Source organism: Mizuhopecten yessoensis, unplaced genomic scaffold, assembly GCF_002113885.1.
Source record: "Mizuhopecten yessoensis strain PY_sf001 unplaced genomic scaffold, ASM211388v2 scaffold9615, whole genome shotgun sequence".
In the NCBI taxonomy this organism is placed as follows: Eukaryota; Metazoa; Mollusca; class Bivalvia; order Pectinida; family Pectinidae; genus Mizuhopecten; species Mizuhopecten yessoensis.
The window spans coordinates 788,791-805,979 of NW_018408136.1; the positions used below are offsets into that span (position 1 = coordinate 788,791).

Genomic DNA, 17,189 nt, shown 5'->3' on the forward strand with positions numbered 1-17,189 from the left:
ATTGTACATATAGTTGTTATTGTAGAGTTAATATACATTACAACTTTTTTTAAACGTATTTCATCACAATTCTATTTCATTACTGTTTTAAAACGAGAGAGTAGCTAGAAATTGTTAACTTCAGACGGCAGCGAATAAATAGTATTCTCTCTCAACATAATCAAGACACGTCCAGCTGTTACTACTCCCGCAGTCCAAACCCGGACACGTAGTGTGTTACCGCTCCCGCAGTCCAGGCAACTCTTCCAGACAACCCTCGTGACGTCATCTGAAAGTATAAATCAAAGGCATTATGACGTCATGAGTTAAGAGGTCACTCAGTACAAACCGTCCCAAAAGAACCGCCACAAATGGAAAAACCGCCACAAAGAACCGCCTATGCTACTTCAAGCATATGATGCTTGTTTATACTGTTAACGCTTGTTACCTATAATGACAAAGGTATACAGCCCATTGTCTATATATATAGCTTTATTGATGTCTCCCTTAACAGTATACGTGTGTGAGTCAGCTAGCTGTGGACGAACATGAGAAGCCTAACAACGTACCCGGACACATACACATTAGATTAACGTTTAGAGTGGCTGCCAGGATACACACGTACCGGGACATGTCGTTTACACCTACATCGGCAAAAATGATATTTAGCAGGAGGTGAGCGCTAACTGACCGTGTTAATTTACAATTAACGTACGCTAGATCAGTATAGCATTATTATATCATTATAATCACATACGGTATTTAACTGCAGTAAACATCGGGTGCATTGATGTTATAAATATTAACTTCCTTGTACACAATGATGTTGTGAATTTCATACGAACATTTTTTTTATAATTTTCAACGCAATAAATGCTACCTGACATTTAACATGGAGGATAAGTTAGCTTAAACTTCATGTGTATTTCTTGTAGAACATATGGTGTCATTGTATGCTGTCATTGTTAAATGAGTGTAGAGGGAGTCACAGGACCGGATCACCTTTGAATGTCCAGGTACTTCATGTTACTTAGACACAGGTAAAGTAAATATGTATTGGGTTATTGTAATAGAGCTGATTAGGAATGCTGATGTTTTTTAATGTTCATTTGTTGGTTGCTGACAAGTGCTAAATTAGACCATTAAACAAAACAATTAGCTCCCAACGTCGAGTTATGGTGATATTTTTATCAACAAAATGACTTCTGATAAAGGACGCTTAGGTGTTATTACAAAGAAACGAGGTCACACGAGCGATAAACGCTTTATGACGGGTTGACAATATTTTTTGATAAAGATAGTCTCATTGTTACGTAATCAGAAAGCACTTATAGATAGCTGTTATGTGATCATTTACATGTGGGAAGACGTTTACAACAGTCTTCATTCAAAAGCATTGTTGTGGAGTGTAACGTATTTCAATAAAGTACGGAGTAGCGGATGTTATCGTGCCTCAATGCTAAATATTTCATTTCAACAAATTTTATTGCAAAAAGAAGCAAATGAATTTGGCATCAGGCAAAGTCTATGTAAGCCATCTCCAAATAATTCCGGTATGGTACAGTTATCTAACAAAACATATAAACAATAAATATAGTGTATCTCCCCGACCCATCGAACAAAGTATAAGTACTCTATTCAAATCTGCCAGTTTCAGCAATGTATTCTGATAATTTTTCAAATACATTAATCCTTTTAAATGCTTTCTTGTATATGTAATAAATATGATGAATCCATTTACCATCATCAGATAATATTACGCTTTAGTGTTTGAGTAGAGGGAGATTGAACTGTACTATCATTAAAGTATATATTGGGTGTATTTCGTTTTCTACTGAATATCAATGCTACAGTTGTTGTAGGGTTAAATTTAATATCCCATTTCTAACACCGATTTCTAATATTTGACAGATTTTCTGAAAGTTTGTTTGCTATACAATTTGGTTATTATCAATAATTTCTCCGAACGAAGTTCCATCTGGAAATAATTTTAAGTCACTGGTAACAATATCAGCTATATTGTTTATATATAACAGAAAAAAATAAAAGGGCCTAAAACAGATCCCTGAGGGACTCTAGCATTCACAGATTTAAAAGTGGAGAATATGCCATCGGTTAAAACACGTTGCTTTCTATCAGATGAATAATTTTTAAACCACCCTAACACTTTTCTTTTTATGCCATAGTATCTATATAATAACCCATCGTGCCACACTCTATCAAAGGCTTTACCTCTATCACAGAAAACAGAGCGAACCTTTTCCCTTTGTCTTGGAAATAGTAATAGTATGGTATATATACAGAGTTTGATTCACAGTTGAATCTCCGTGGATAAAGCCTGACTGGTGCTTAGAAATAACTTCACAATCACGCAAGTAGTTATACAGATATTTAAAAAATACTTTTTCTATTTTTTATTTTTTTTACTAAAGCATGTTGTAACAGAAATAGGACAATAGTTTGAAACTATATAACATTGACATTTGCAGCTTTCCTAGACAAAGGAATAGATTTGTTACAAAGAAGGGTAAGAGGAAGAGTCACAGGTGTTAGTCGTTTTATACATTTTGGGACACTTTTATCAGGACCAACGGGTTTCTTTTTATGTAAAGTGGAAAACTGATCTCCGATGTCCTTTTTAGTACAATGTTGTCAATTATGAAATAAAATTCGGGAGGGAGGAGGATCAAGGTCATTTGATAAAGTAGAAATTGAAGAAAAGTAAGTATTCAGGCATTCTGCCTGATCAAATGGATGTTGGAGAATAGGGCCATTATCTTTCAGAGGGGGAATTAGTCCAAATTATTCTGACATTTTATCGACTTTTGTTATATTGGTCTGTCGTCGATTAACGTCAGAACTCCGGCCCTCTATAATATGCGGGAAATAAGCGACCCGCGCCCGGGTCGCAATTCAAACTGATATTTAAGAAACAAATCGTCATTTTCACACACATGTCGCACATGGATCGAAAGATAGTTAAGACAGATTCCGGACCTCCCGGCACCGGCTTAATTTATGTAATGGTTACTGTTAGTCTCGTTCAACCAGACGCTTGATCACTTGTAATTCGGCGTAGCTTGCGCAGGCAACAAGAGTCTGGTTGAACGAGACTAGGTTACTGTTCGTGCTCTTGTATCCGCCCTGCTTTTGAGTAAAGCTACCGTTCGTGTGTAAGTGATTATGTTTGTGGTGTTTAACCTCACTGGCGTAAAATCAGATAGCGGTGTCGGTCATCACGGGTAATCCAGCACGTGTATAATATATATTAGGCAATTCCATTATGGGTGCGTAAATTTGATTGTACACAGGCATATGAAACCATCCGTGACGAACCAACACGCTTTGTCACCACAGGTAAGTATTATAAATATATGTGCAAAACACAGTTTTGGGAAATATTTGCAAGGATTTATTTTTATATTTTAAAAAAAATTGAAAGTAAATTTAGTAAACAGGTTATAAACATTATGAAAACATTATGTTGGGCGTCAAGATTTTGGTAAATGTTTTAGAATAATTTGGACAAATCAATTATGAACGGGTGTAGTCGATACAAGTGGAATCTGTGTGTACAGTAACAACATACCATCCGTGACGATCATCCTCGCTGATCAACAAGGTAAATGTTTACACAGAAAGGGTAGATGTAAAAGGCACTTCTGTTTCAAACTGTATTCCCATGTACATATTATAGAAAATCAAGTTGCACTCGAGAGTAAAGATAATACTTTAGAAAACGGTATAGTATGTTTACGTTACAAAACTTATGTATATCGTATGGAGAGACAGTAGTGCACACTTGTGAAATTGCAATAACAATAACGCCGGAGAGGGGGTCGGGATAGCTGTGTAGCTCACGCAGAGAGGTGACATGCGCCTTTTGCTGGTGGTTATCGCGAATAACAATGCGACCGTCAACGTACCAGATATGTGTTTGTTCTTTCTTAACCACGGGGTCTTACTGTACACTTCCATCCGCTGTTTCGTCAGTGCTTTATTTATTTGTGTGGTTTTTGACCAGACTTTTCGCCTTTATTCGACTTAATCGGGTTGAACCTTGCCTCGTAGACTGTAGCTCGCGTGCGATACGATAAATGTCTCAAGGTCGATCAGCACTTTTTGGACCAACTCGATGTGTTCTGCTGATATCGCTAGGAACTACCGCTACACCGAGCGCGTCATTACAAGTTATTAAGATGATATCATCAGTACTCTCTCGTTCCGTCTCAAGGATACCGCGGAACTAAAGACAATTACGTCGGAAGTATCTTTCCATTTCGTCAACTCGATCTTTTAATGCTACTTTCTCGGCCTAGAGATTGTCAATACCCATTGACGGCTGTAAAGTCTGTTTTAATATAGCATTGTCCATAAGTATGCCCACTACCTGTTTGATCGTATGAGGGTCCCCGGGTGCACTTAATGTTTCGACGCGGTTTTTGCCTATTTTTGGGTAATTCAGCTGCCATTTTACAGTAGTGGAATATAAAGATAATGTCAATCCATGATATAAACACAAATAGATATTTTGCGTATATGAGTAAAGTCAATATTTAGTATCGCTCGGTAAGGCACGTACACACATGTACGACTGCACGCTTTTCCTTGGGTCACTCACAGGTACGGAATGAGAGCTAAATAGTTAGTCTGTACTTGTAGAGTAGATGATTCAGCATATGCAAATTAACGTGTATCTTTCCTCCTCCTAACTCACTCGTTTACATGGCCATGTCCCGTATCACGGCCCAGCAGTTTATGTTCTCAGAGCAAATTAACGTGTATCTTTCCCCCTCCTAACTCAATCGTTGACATGGCCATGTCCCGTATCACGGCCCAATCAGTTTATGTTCTCAGAGCAAATTACCGTGTATCTTTCCTCCTCCTTACTCACTCGTTTACATTGCCATGTCCCGTATCACTGCCCCAGCAGTTTATGTTCTCAGAGCAAATTGACGTGTATCGTTCCTCCTCCTTACGCACTCATTTACATGGCCATGTCCCGTATCACGGCCCAATCAGATTATGTTCTCAGAGCAAATTAACGTGTATCTTTCCTCCTCCTAACTCAATCGTTTACATGGCCATGTCCCGTATCACGGCCCCAGCAGTTTATGTTCTCAGAGCAAATTAACGTGTATCTTTCCTCCTCCTTACTCACTCGTTTACATGGCCATGTCCCGTATCACGGCCCCAGCAGTTTATGTTCTCAGAGCAAATTAACGTGTATCTTTCCTCCTCCTTACTCACTCGTTTACATGGCCATGTCCCGTATCACGGCCCCAGCAGTTTATGTTCTCAGAGCAAATTAACGTGTATCTTTCCTCCTCCTTACTCACTCGTTTACATGGCCATGTCCCGTATCACGGCCCCAGCAGTTTATGTTCTCAGAGCAAATTAACGTGTATCTTTCCTCCTCCTTACTCACTCGTTTACATGGCCATGTCCCGTATCACGGCCCCAGCAGTTTATGTTCTCAGAGCAAATTAACGTGTATCTTTCCTCCTCCTTACTCACTCGTTTACATGGCCATGTCCCGTATCACGGCCCCAGCAGTTTATGTTCTCAGAGCAAATTAACGTGTATCTTTCCTCCTCCTTACTCACTCGTTTACATGGCCATGTCCCGTATCACGGCCCCAGCAGTTTATGTTCTCAGAGCAAATTAACGTGTATCTTTCCTCCTCCTTACTCACTCGTTTACATGGCCATGTCCCGTATCACGGCCCCAGCAGTTTATGTTCTCAGAGCAAATTAACGTGTATCTTTCCTCCTCCTTACTCACTCGTTTACATGGCCATGTCCCGTATCACGGCCCCAGCAGTTTATGTTCTCAGAGCAAATTAACGTGTATCTTTCCTCCTCCTTACTCACTCGTTTACATGGCCATGTCCCGTATCACGGCCCCAGCAGTTTATGTTCTCAGAGCAAATTAACGTGTATCTTTCCTCCTCCTTACTCACTCGTTTACATGGCCATGTCCCGTATCACGGCCCCAGCAGTTTATGTTCTCAGAGCAAATTAACGTGTATCTTTCCTCCTCCTTACTCACTTGTTTACATGGCCATGTCCCGTATCACGGCCCAAGCAGTTTATGTTCTCAGAGCAAATGCATACCAGCTCAGGTAACGCCATGCTATGTATAGCCGAAAATGAATAACTTTCCAAATGTGGTTAGGTTTAGTATTTTTTTGTACAATGTTTTACATTTCAATAGCGATATGGCATTACATGGTCAGGACGCATTTTTAATTGGAGGGAAGGAAAGCACAGATCCTCAGATCGTCAGTTGCAAATGAATACTGTTAAAAAATATTTTATGCAAGTAATGATAACAATATATTTATACATGTACTTGTTCTGTAACGCTTTCACCCTTAACAAAGGAAATTCATATAAATGGGCCGGGCATCTGCATAAAAACAATGAACTATACGCACAGTATAATTTACAACTACATTTTAAACTACATTTTATTAAATAAAATATATTAGAATTAATTCTAAAAAAGCAGTAAAAAACACACATTTTAGAATCGAGTAATTCGAAGCAAATCGGACGTTTTTGCATTGTTACAGTTTTAACAATGCAGTATGTATTGCAGTGGTACAATTTTGACATTGCAGATGTCTTGTGTGCCAGTTTACACTTTTGAATATGAATTGTGTTTCAGATTTCCAAGAAGTTAAGGAGAAATCTGTCGTTAACAGACACATTTGACTTCAAAGCGAAGAAGGTACTAGACAGGTTCAGTATAGAAGGAAGATCGGGAAGATCAGTCCACGTTAAAACACCAGCTATATATCAGTCCACGTTAAAACACCAGCTATATATCAGTCCACGTTAAAACATCAGCTATATATCAGTCCACGTTACAACACCAGCTATATATCAGTCCACGTTACAACACCAGCTGTATATCAGTCCACGTTAAAACACCAGCTGTATATCAGTCCACGTTAAAACACCAGCTATATATCAGTCCTCGTTAAAACACCAGCTATACATCAGTCCACGTTAAAACACCAGCTATACATCAGTCTACGTTAAAACACCAGCTATATATCAGTCCACGTTAAAACACCAGCTATATATCAGTCCACGTTACAACACCAGCTGTATATCAGTCCACGTTGAAACACCAGCTGTATATCAGTCCACGTTAAAACCCCAGCTATACATCAGTCCACGTTAAAACACCAGCTATACATCAGTCTACGTTAAAACATCAGCTATATATCAGTCCACGTTAAAACACCAGCTATCTATCAGTCCACGTTAAAACACCAGCTATATATCAGTTCACGTTAAAACACCAGCTATATATCAGTCCACGTTACAACACCAGCTATATATCAGTCCACGTTACAACACCAGCTATATATCAGTCCACGTTAAAACACTGGCTATATATCAGTACACGTTAAAACACCAGCTATACATCGGTCCACGTTAAAACACCAGCTGTATATCAGTCCACGTTAAAACCCCAGCTATACATCAGTCCACGTTAAAACACCAGCTATATATCAGTACACGTTAAAACACCAGCTATATATCAGTCCACGTCAAAACACCAGCTATATATCAGTCCACGTTAAAAAACCAGCTATATATCAGTCCACGTTAAAACACCAGCTGTATATCAGTACACGTTAAAACACCAGCTATATATCAGTACACGTTAAAACACCAGCTATACATCGGTCCACGTTAAAACACCAGCTATATATCAGTCCACCTGTACCCCTGCAGCGGCTGAACGATCGCTTTTGCCAAGCTCTACACCATTTCCTTTCCATACTAGACCCCCACTATTAAATGCTACACCACCAATTCCAAAACATGACGTAAACGCCGCACATCAGATTGAACCATCTAAACAATGTGTTCTGTTCGAAACTTTCGACTCGACGACATCTGGATATTTATCTTCACCTGCAAAGTTATCTATTACCGGAAAGACACTGACCAACTCTGGATTCACTCAGACTTTACGTAACAAGTCGAATATCGATATTCAATCAACATATACAATACCAGTTTATACACAATCTCCTATCAATATCCCAGGTTTAACCGCAGTGTCTACCAAGTCCCAAATATCTAATACCATACAAACAACCCCAGTGTCTACCACGTACAACAAATCTAGTACAAACACAACAAGCCCAGTGTCTACAATGTCTCACAAATCTAGTACAAACACTACAACCCCGATGTCTAACCAGTCCCACAATCCCAGTACAAACACTACAACCCCGGGGTCTACCATGTCCAACAAATCTGGTACAAACACTATAACCCCGGTGACTACCATATCCCACAAATCCAGTACAAACACTACAAACCCAGTGTCTACCATGTCCAACACATCCAGTATAAACTCTACAACCCCGATGTCTAACCAGTCCCACAATCCCAGTACAAACACTACAACCCCGGTGTCTACCATGTCCAACAAATCTGGTACAAACACTATAACCCCGGTGTCTACCATATCCCACAAATCCAGTACAAACACTACAACCCCGGTGTCTATCATGTCATACAAATCCAGTATAAACTCTACAACCCCGATGTCTAACCAGTCCCACAATTCCAGTACAAACACGACAACCCCAGTGTCTACCACGTCCACCAAATCTGGTACAAACACTACGTCCCCGGTGTCTACCGTGTCCCACAAACCCAGTACAAACACTACAACCCCAGTGTCTACAATGTAACCCCGATGTCTAACCAGTCACACAATTCCAGTTCAAACACTACAACCCCTGTGTTTACCAAGTCCCAAATATCTAATACCATACAAACAACCCCAGTGTCTACCACGTACAACAAATCCAGTATAAACTCTACAACCCCGGTGTCTAACCAGTCCCACAATTCCAGTACAAACACTACAAACCCGGTGTCTACCATGTCCAACAATTCCAGTACAAACACTACAACCCCAGTGTCTACCAAGTCCCAAATATCTAATACCATACAAACAACCCCAGTGTCTACCACGTACAACAAATCTAGTACAAACACAACAAGCCCAGTGTCTACAATGTCTCACAAATCTAGTACAAACACTACTACCCCAATGTCTAACCAGTCCCACAATTCCAGTGCAAACACTGCAACCCCGGTGTCTACCATGTCCAACAAATCTGGTACAAACACCATAACACCGGTGTCTACCATATCTCACAAATCTAGAACAAACACTACAACCCCGGTGTCTACCATGTTCGACAAATCTAGTACAAACACAATAACCCCAGTGTCTACAATGTCCCACAAATCCAGTATAAACTCTACAACCCCGATGTCTAACCAGTCCCACAATTCCAGTACAAACACTACAACCCCAGTGTCTACCAAGTCCCAAATATATTATACCATACCAACAACCCCAATGTCTACCACGTACAACAAATCCAGTATAAACTCTACAACCCCGATGTCTAACCAGTCCCACAATTCCAGTACAAACACTACAACCCCGGTGTCTACCATGTCCAACAAATCTGGTACAAACACTATAACACCGGTGTCTACCATATCTCACAAATCTAGAAAAAACACTACAACCCCGGTGTCTACCATGTTCGACAAATCTAGTACAAACACAATAACCCAAGCCTCTACAACGTCTCACAAATCTAGTACAAACACAATAACCCCAGTGTCTACAATGTCCCTCAAATCCAGTACAAACACTACAACCTCAGTGTTAACCACGTCCAACAAATCTAGTACAAACACAACAAGCCCAGTGTCTACAATGTCTCACAAATCTAGTACAAACACTACAACCCCGGTGTCTACCACGTCCATCAAAGCTGGTACAAACACTACGACCCCAGTGTCTACCAGGTCCAACAAATCTAATATACAAACTACAATCCCAGTGTCTACCACATCCATCAAATCTGGTACAAACACTTCGACCCCAGTGTCTAACAAGTCTCACAAATCTTGTACAAACACTACAACACCGGTGTCTACCGTGTCCTACAAATCTGGTACAAACACTACAACCCCAATGTCTAACAAGTCTCACAAATCTAGTACAAACACTACATCACCGGTGTCTACATTGTGTCACAAATCTGGTACAAACATTACAACCCCAGTGTCTAACAAGTCTCACAAATATAGTACAAACACTACAACACCGGTGTATACCGTGTCCAACAAATCTGGTACAAACACTACAACCCCAGTGTCTACCACGTCCATCAAAGCTGGTACAAACACGACGACCCCGGTGTCTACCGTGTCCCACAAACCTGGTACAAACACTACAACCCCAGTGTCTACAATGTCCATCAAAGCTGGTACAAACACTACGACCCCGGTGTATACCGTGGCCAACAAATCTGGTACAAACACTACAACCCCAGTGTCTACCACGTCCATCAAATCTGGTACAAACACTACGACCCCGGTGTCTACCGTGTCCCACAAATCCAGTACAAACACTACAACCCTAGTGTCTAACAAGTTCCATAAATCTAGTACACACACTACAACCCCATCGTCTAACAAGTCCCACAAATTTAGTACAAACACAACAACCCAGGTGTCTACCAAGTCCCACAAATCCAGGACAAACACAACAACCCTAGTGTCTACCATGTCCCACAAATCTAGTACAAACACTACAACCCCAGGGTCTAATAAGTTCCACAAATCTAGTACAAACACACCAGCCCCAGTGTCAACCACGGGAAACAAATCCAGTACAAACACTACAACCCCATCGTCTAACAAGTACCACAAATCTAGTACAAACACAACAACCCCAGTGTCTACCATGTCCCACAAATCCAGTACAAACACAACAACCCTAGTGTCTACCATGTCCCACAAATCTAGTACAAACACTACAACCCCAGTGTCTAACAAGTCCCACAAATTTAGTACAAACACAACAACCCTAGTGTCTACCATGTCCCACAAATCCAGTACAATCACTACAACCCCGGTGTCTACCACGTCAATCAAATTTAGTACAATCCCAGTGTCTACCACATCCATCAAATCTGGTACAAACACTACAACCCCTGTGTCTACCATGTCCAACAAATCTGGAACAAACATTACAACGCCAGTGTCTATAATGTCCCACAAATCTAGTACAAACACACTAACCCAAGTGTATACCACAGCAAACACATCCAGTACAAACTCTACAACCCCAGTGTCTACCATGTCCAACAAATATGGTACAAACTCTACTACCCAAGTGTCTACCATGTCCCACAAAGCTAGTACAAACCCTACAACCAAAGTGTCTACCATGTCCAACAAATCTAGTTTCATAAAATCTTTCTCCAAGTCAAGAGCTGCTTCCACGAGTGCTTTCTCGTTCATGGACTCTAATAGTGTACAAGAGAATGTTCAAGTGACATGTTCTGAACAATGTGCTCATACATCATTGAAGCACATACAGATCAATACGAGTACGGCAACAACCGTGTCCTCAAGTATTCGACCAAATGTGCTGAAGTCGAATGAGGTTCAAACCTCTGATGAAGTCGTCGACAGGGCAGTCTATAACCAATGGCAGCGTGAGAAATGGAACCTGCATGACAAGGTAGGATGATACACACATGTATAAATAATTAACTTGAGTTAATGGATGTTTGTATATGTTAACCCCCCCCCCCAAAAAAAAACAAGGTTTGATCACAGATGTGTAAATAACACAGTACATTCAGTAAAGAATATTATAGAAATACCTAAGTAAGGGTTGTCTAGCAATCTAAACCAACAGCTCTGGTCGCTAACTTAAAAAAACTCCTTTACGTCATGTTCAAAACTTCTTGGATGCCACGAGGGTAAATTTCAGTAAGCTTATGTGTTTGTTAACAGCATTGCACTCGTGTTCGTACACTAAACAGCATTGTATGTGCAGAATACGTATATTGAACATATCCTTGCATGTCTTACAAGATGTTTGGTCTATTTTATAGGATTCTGCTGGTAGATTAGGTCCCAGAAGTTTCACGTATCAGGTTGATACAGAACAGTTACAATGTTACATAACATGCTGTTTTAAGCTTCAAATATACATTCAGATGAAGCAAAAGTTAAACACTTGTGGCGTAATAAAGGGTGATAAGTACCTTTCCAATTGCTGCCATTGTACATATTTTCCAAACTACTTGAACTATAATTAGCGCTTCCTAACTTCAAATTCAGTGACTCATTCTTCAAATACAATGAACTGTTAGTGTGCGAGTACTCCGAGAAATCCCCATGTGATATCCTGACCAGGGGAATATCTTACCCTACGAGCGTCCGAACCTTGGCTATTCCCATATAACATATGTGTTTATTACATTTTTCAGATAGTGACTTCGGTTATCCTGTGGGGCCAAGGAGTCCAAACGCCATCAACATTCCGTATAGACATCAAACGCGCAAACGAACCTGATCTAGAATTTCTTCTGTTGCAAGTAACCAATTTGAAAACTCACGCGATATTTCAAACATTTATCAGAAATAGTCGTGCCTCTGAGATCCGTAACTTCATGTGCCCATATGACGTATTGGAAGCGTCCACAGCAACAGTAACTGTACACGGTGTACGCATGTCTGGTGTGAACAATCGTCTTTGGTACACCGTCCTGACTGGAGACAAGAAAACAGTGCTCTTTAGAGATGGTAACTGTTGTTAATGATATCATTTGATAATAACCTCAACTATCTATCATCTCTATATTTATGAGTATCTTCACTAGGTAAATTAGTAGATTTTTAATTTGCACTGACAAAATCATAAACGCCATTGATTATCTTGGTAAAATTGCAAAAGTAATAGCCGTTTGATTTACAAAAAATATGCACATATGTATGGTTATAACTGAAAATCGAATTGCTGCATATTTTTGATACACAGGCCTGAATTACACTGATCTGATGATGACTGCACAACCTATAAGAACATACCAAGATTTTGTAGCAGATGATTCGAAAAAGGTAAATGAATTTTGTTTTCGGAGAGATGTGTTATATCAATAGACAGGCCAGCGTAGGATGCACGTAGGTAACAATTAAACATGTTTTTGTTTCTCTTCCCAATGATATAGATTTAATTTGCCCTTAAATGGTAATATTTCTGGCTTCACACGATATTCTCACAGGCCAATAGGTTACAGATAAATCTGCTTATTTCTGCCATAACCTTTAGCCCTTGTTAATTTGTTTATATGGGATGAGGTTTGAAGTCCCATCAAAGGCTAAGGCCATGTTAAGTCCGGTACCTAGGGAGAGCCTACCGTTAAATAAGAGTTGGTAGGGAAGTGAGAAAAGAAAACACACAGATCCAAATACTGCCCTACGGGCAGCAAATCATCTTTGTTAATGAATGTATGAGTTAGTATTATCAACAGTATCTATTTTATAGGTGCATCTCCTTCGTCTTTCTTCAATTTTCCCCAAGCAAAAGACATGGAAGAAAACCTTGTCTTAAGTTCACCGCAAATTATGAAATTGATACTATTTTTAATAATTTAGTCCCGATCTTATTTATGTGAAACAATTTAATATTAGTAATTTAATGACGAGCCACCATGTGTGTTATATATATATGTGAGTGTGTAAAAGACGGACAGTTGCCTCTTATCGATAGAGCGGATCTGATACCAGCCTTGGACTGCAACTTCACTAATACACCATCAAAACCCTGCAGGTCGGAGATCGAGAAAAGGATACCTCTGCTGTTATCCACTGCATCCATCGTTAAAGGCGATATAGGTGGGGACCCACTGCAGAATTGGGGATTTGCTATTGTGTCCTCTATTTCGAGACACAAAAATGATCAATAATAAATCTGCTGCACCCATTGCAATATTTGGGATTTTTAGATTTCTGTATTCTCTTAACTTCCCTTTATTTACTAGCGCATTGCTTGGCAAAACCTATATATAAATATTTTGGCTCTAATGCTGAGCTGAGGAAGGCAATTAGTTCCGTCCCCAGGCCGGGACATACCAAGGTCCTTAAAAATGGTAGTTGTTATTCCCTGCTTAACGTTCAGCATTAAAAGGAATGGCAACAACTGGTTCACCCGTTGTCAGTAAAATGAGACCGGGCGGAATGTTGTGCTGGGTGACATCGGCACTCCCTTACAGTGAGATAGTTCTATAAAGTCAGTATCAGATCCGATCACAAGGCAGCAAGCACACCAACACACCCTGTCTCCTGCACACACATATGCAAGCACGCATACACAACACGCATGGAGTGGCACGTCCTTAAATGACCTAGGCTGTTAGTAGGGCGTTAAACAAAATAAAAACAAACCAAACCTAACACTATCATTACAAAAATGATACGTTATGTTAAACAGTTAAATTGTAATTATATGTACCATTAGTGCTGAATATTTAGTAGGGATGGCAACTACCATTTTAAAGGTCTTTTTGTATATCCCGTTCTGGCACAGAACCCATTGCCTTCCCCATTTGGTATATTGCTTGGCGCTTGGAAATTAAAAAGTTGGTAGAAAGAATGGAGTAAAAAAGGATAGGGTTACAAGGATAAGTTTGCAGTGGGTGTTTCAGATTTATTTTGGTCGCTTTATTGTCTCGAAGCAGAGTGCACAATTATGCAGGTGTTCCCATATTAGTTGTCTCTTCCAACTGAATAGGTTCCACAAACATATCATTTTTTACCAGCCAGAAATATGTATAAAGGACAGTTATTTAAAATGTCATGAATTGTACATGTTGTCATAGTTATATTGCATTTACCCGTTTTCTCACTTCAGGAATCCTACCATGTAACTGTAGTCAGTACCGGCCCACGGCGGTACATGTTGACAGACCTACAGCACAGGGGCGAACACACGGACGCCTTTATTATCACTCTGTATCAGACTCACCCTCCAGCCGCATGTATAATGATATACCACGGTTCAGAAACAACGTATGAGATCCCCTTCGATCTAAACCCCGCCACAGAGTATAAACTACAGCTGTTCAGAGTCTGCACGAGATACGTCATGAATGACGTGTTTTTTATTGGAAATTCACACTCAACCGTAACAACTTTTACTGCACGTAAGTGTATAAAGAATAATAACGAACTCTGTTTGCCTATTCATACAAACACAGATTATATCAAAGAAATGCACTTGTGAACAAATTTGTATAATTGTCTCAAATACTGTTCTGAACAGTAAAGTGGCTGTTTCATACAAAAGTAGTCCGGTTTAGATATATTGAAAAATACCTGTATAACATTAACGTTCTCTGACACTAAACACAACATTTCTGTTAGTATATTCATACTAAAAAACAGGCAAAACATATTTTTAACATTACTATTAAGCAATCTGCACTTCAAAGCGTGACAGCCTCCATTCTGGCTTAGAGATATACATGTATGCATGTAGAACAACACGTCACACTTGACCCTGTAAAAAGCTATGTTTATTTCAGATATGACGCAAAATGAGGTGTTCGAACTTTACATCAAGGCGACACGTTTCGTTTTAAGAAGACCGCCCAACTATTTCAATATTTCTCATTTCTATCGCAATAAGTCCAAGGAGTACTTTAACAATATCATGAATACAGATGGTTTGATGCACAAGTACGACAAGAACTTCGGAGGAGATCAGGCCTCCACACTCAACAAACAAGTACAGGGTCTGTTCTTCAGCGCAGCCGTGGACCCGGTGACATGTTTTCCTCCAGACTTTTCCTTTTTCGGGCCAGTAAGGTTACATGTCCCCACATTCGTCCTGTTGAACCGCAACATGAACATGTATTTCTCTGACTTCTACTGTCACTATTTAAATCACAAGGTCCAATTGGTCCTTACGGTCAAGGGCAGTCCGACTGACCACTACTGTAGTGAACGACTCGTGCTGGTTGACCAGACCAACAACCCGTTTCTCATGAGATACGGTTTCACTGAAATTGTCCAAGTAACAATGAACGTTACAGTAGAAGTATTCTACACTGAGGACTTACCTGTCGCGGATTTGCTGTGGTTCGGTAGTGTGTTCTTTACTACAACAAAACAGATGGGAAACGCTTTGGCCATGGTAAACGGCATTCCGAAAAACAGGCACTGTGGCGTATGTAATTTGGACTGTTTCCTTCTCGCTCACAATATGCTGTAATGATTCAGCGGACACGACATAGTTATATTTTGTTTACATCTGCTATATAACTTAACGTTTTATGCAACAGTATAGTTTCGCTTTCACTGAGAGATTTTTTTTAAACAAAAGTGAACTTGCTCAGAATGAAAAGAATATATATATGAGAGCTTCCAGGGCTGAGCATCCTGGAAATAGCTTCCCGTACAATCTGTTGTTCTTACTTAGGGGGTCTTGCAAACAACGCCATTCTTTTAATATACAAAATAATAATCTTGCATCTGTCATTCTTATATTTATTCATAAATACCTTACTTAATATTATATTTTTATCTTTCACCACAATGTTGCACCATGCCTCTTACATTCCAAGACATCGCATTTCATTCTGTATTGTATTTTAGAAGAAAAACATTAGTAAATAAAGAAAATATTGATCAAATAATGATCCCCATCTTTGTTTATTCTAAAATATAAAAAATAATATGAATCTAATACATAAACTTATACCACTATGTTTTTAAGACCAACTTACATGATATATACCCCACCTACAGCCCTGAGCAAAATTAAAAGTCAAAATAATTTCGAAAATACAAAATGTTGGACATTGTATAAGACATTAGCTACACAATGTTCGACATTGTATATATAACACATGCAATGCTCTTTTTTTGACATTATATAACTAACCTGCAGACCACATATTTTACATAAAGCCGACTGTCTATGGGATAACGTATTCATGTTTTATTTTACTTTAACAACAAGGTTTAATAAGTTTAGTTTGGTTTAATTTTGTTTAACGTCCTATTAACAGCTAAGGTAATTTAAGGACGTGCCTCTATGTGTGTATGCAGGAGACAGGGTATGTTGGAGTGCTTGCCTCCTTGTGATAGCGCGGATCTGATTCCGACTTTATAATGCTTTCTCACTGAAATGCCATGCCCAAGACACCCAGCACAGCATTCCGTCCGGTCACATTATACTGACAACAGGTGAACCAGTTGTTGCCATTCTCCTAAATGCTGAACGTTAAGCACGGAATAACAACTACCATTTTTAAGGACTTTGGTATATCCCGGCCTGCGGAC

The 17,189-nt window shown here is 39.6% G+C and overlaps 1 protein-coding gene and 1 long non-coding RNA gene across 3 annotated transcripts; both read left to right on the forward strand.

Moving 5' to 3' along the window:
* The first annotated feature begins 422 nt into the window (after positions 1-422).
* Positions 423-6,752, forward strand: LOC110458481. Of its 2 annotated transcripts, none has more exons than XR_002463799.1 (3): positions 423-654; positions 915-1,019; positions 6,652-6,752. It is a non-coding gene; the product is annotated as an uncharacterized LOC110458481 (long non-coding RNA). The 2 variants fall into 2 exon arrangements; XR_002463800.1 differs by having other exon boundaries at positions 424-654; positions 915-995.
* Positions 6,753-8,786: 2,034 nt separating this feature from the next.
* LOC110458455 (mucin-22-like) lies at positions 8,787-16,909 on the forward strand. Its single transcript, XM_021510156.1, has 5 exons — positions 8,787-11,574; positions 12,332-12,647; positions 12,883-12,962; positions 14,755-15,046; positions 15,428-16,909. The coding sequence occupies exons 1-5, from the start codon at positions 8,902-8,904 to the stop codon at positions 16,114-16,116; spliced, it is 4,050 nt and encodes a 1,349-aa protein (XP_021365831.1). The 5' UTR covers positions 8,787-8,901; the 3' UTR covers positions 16,117-16,909.
* The last annotated feature ends 280 nt before the right edge of the window (positions 16,910-17,189 follow it).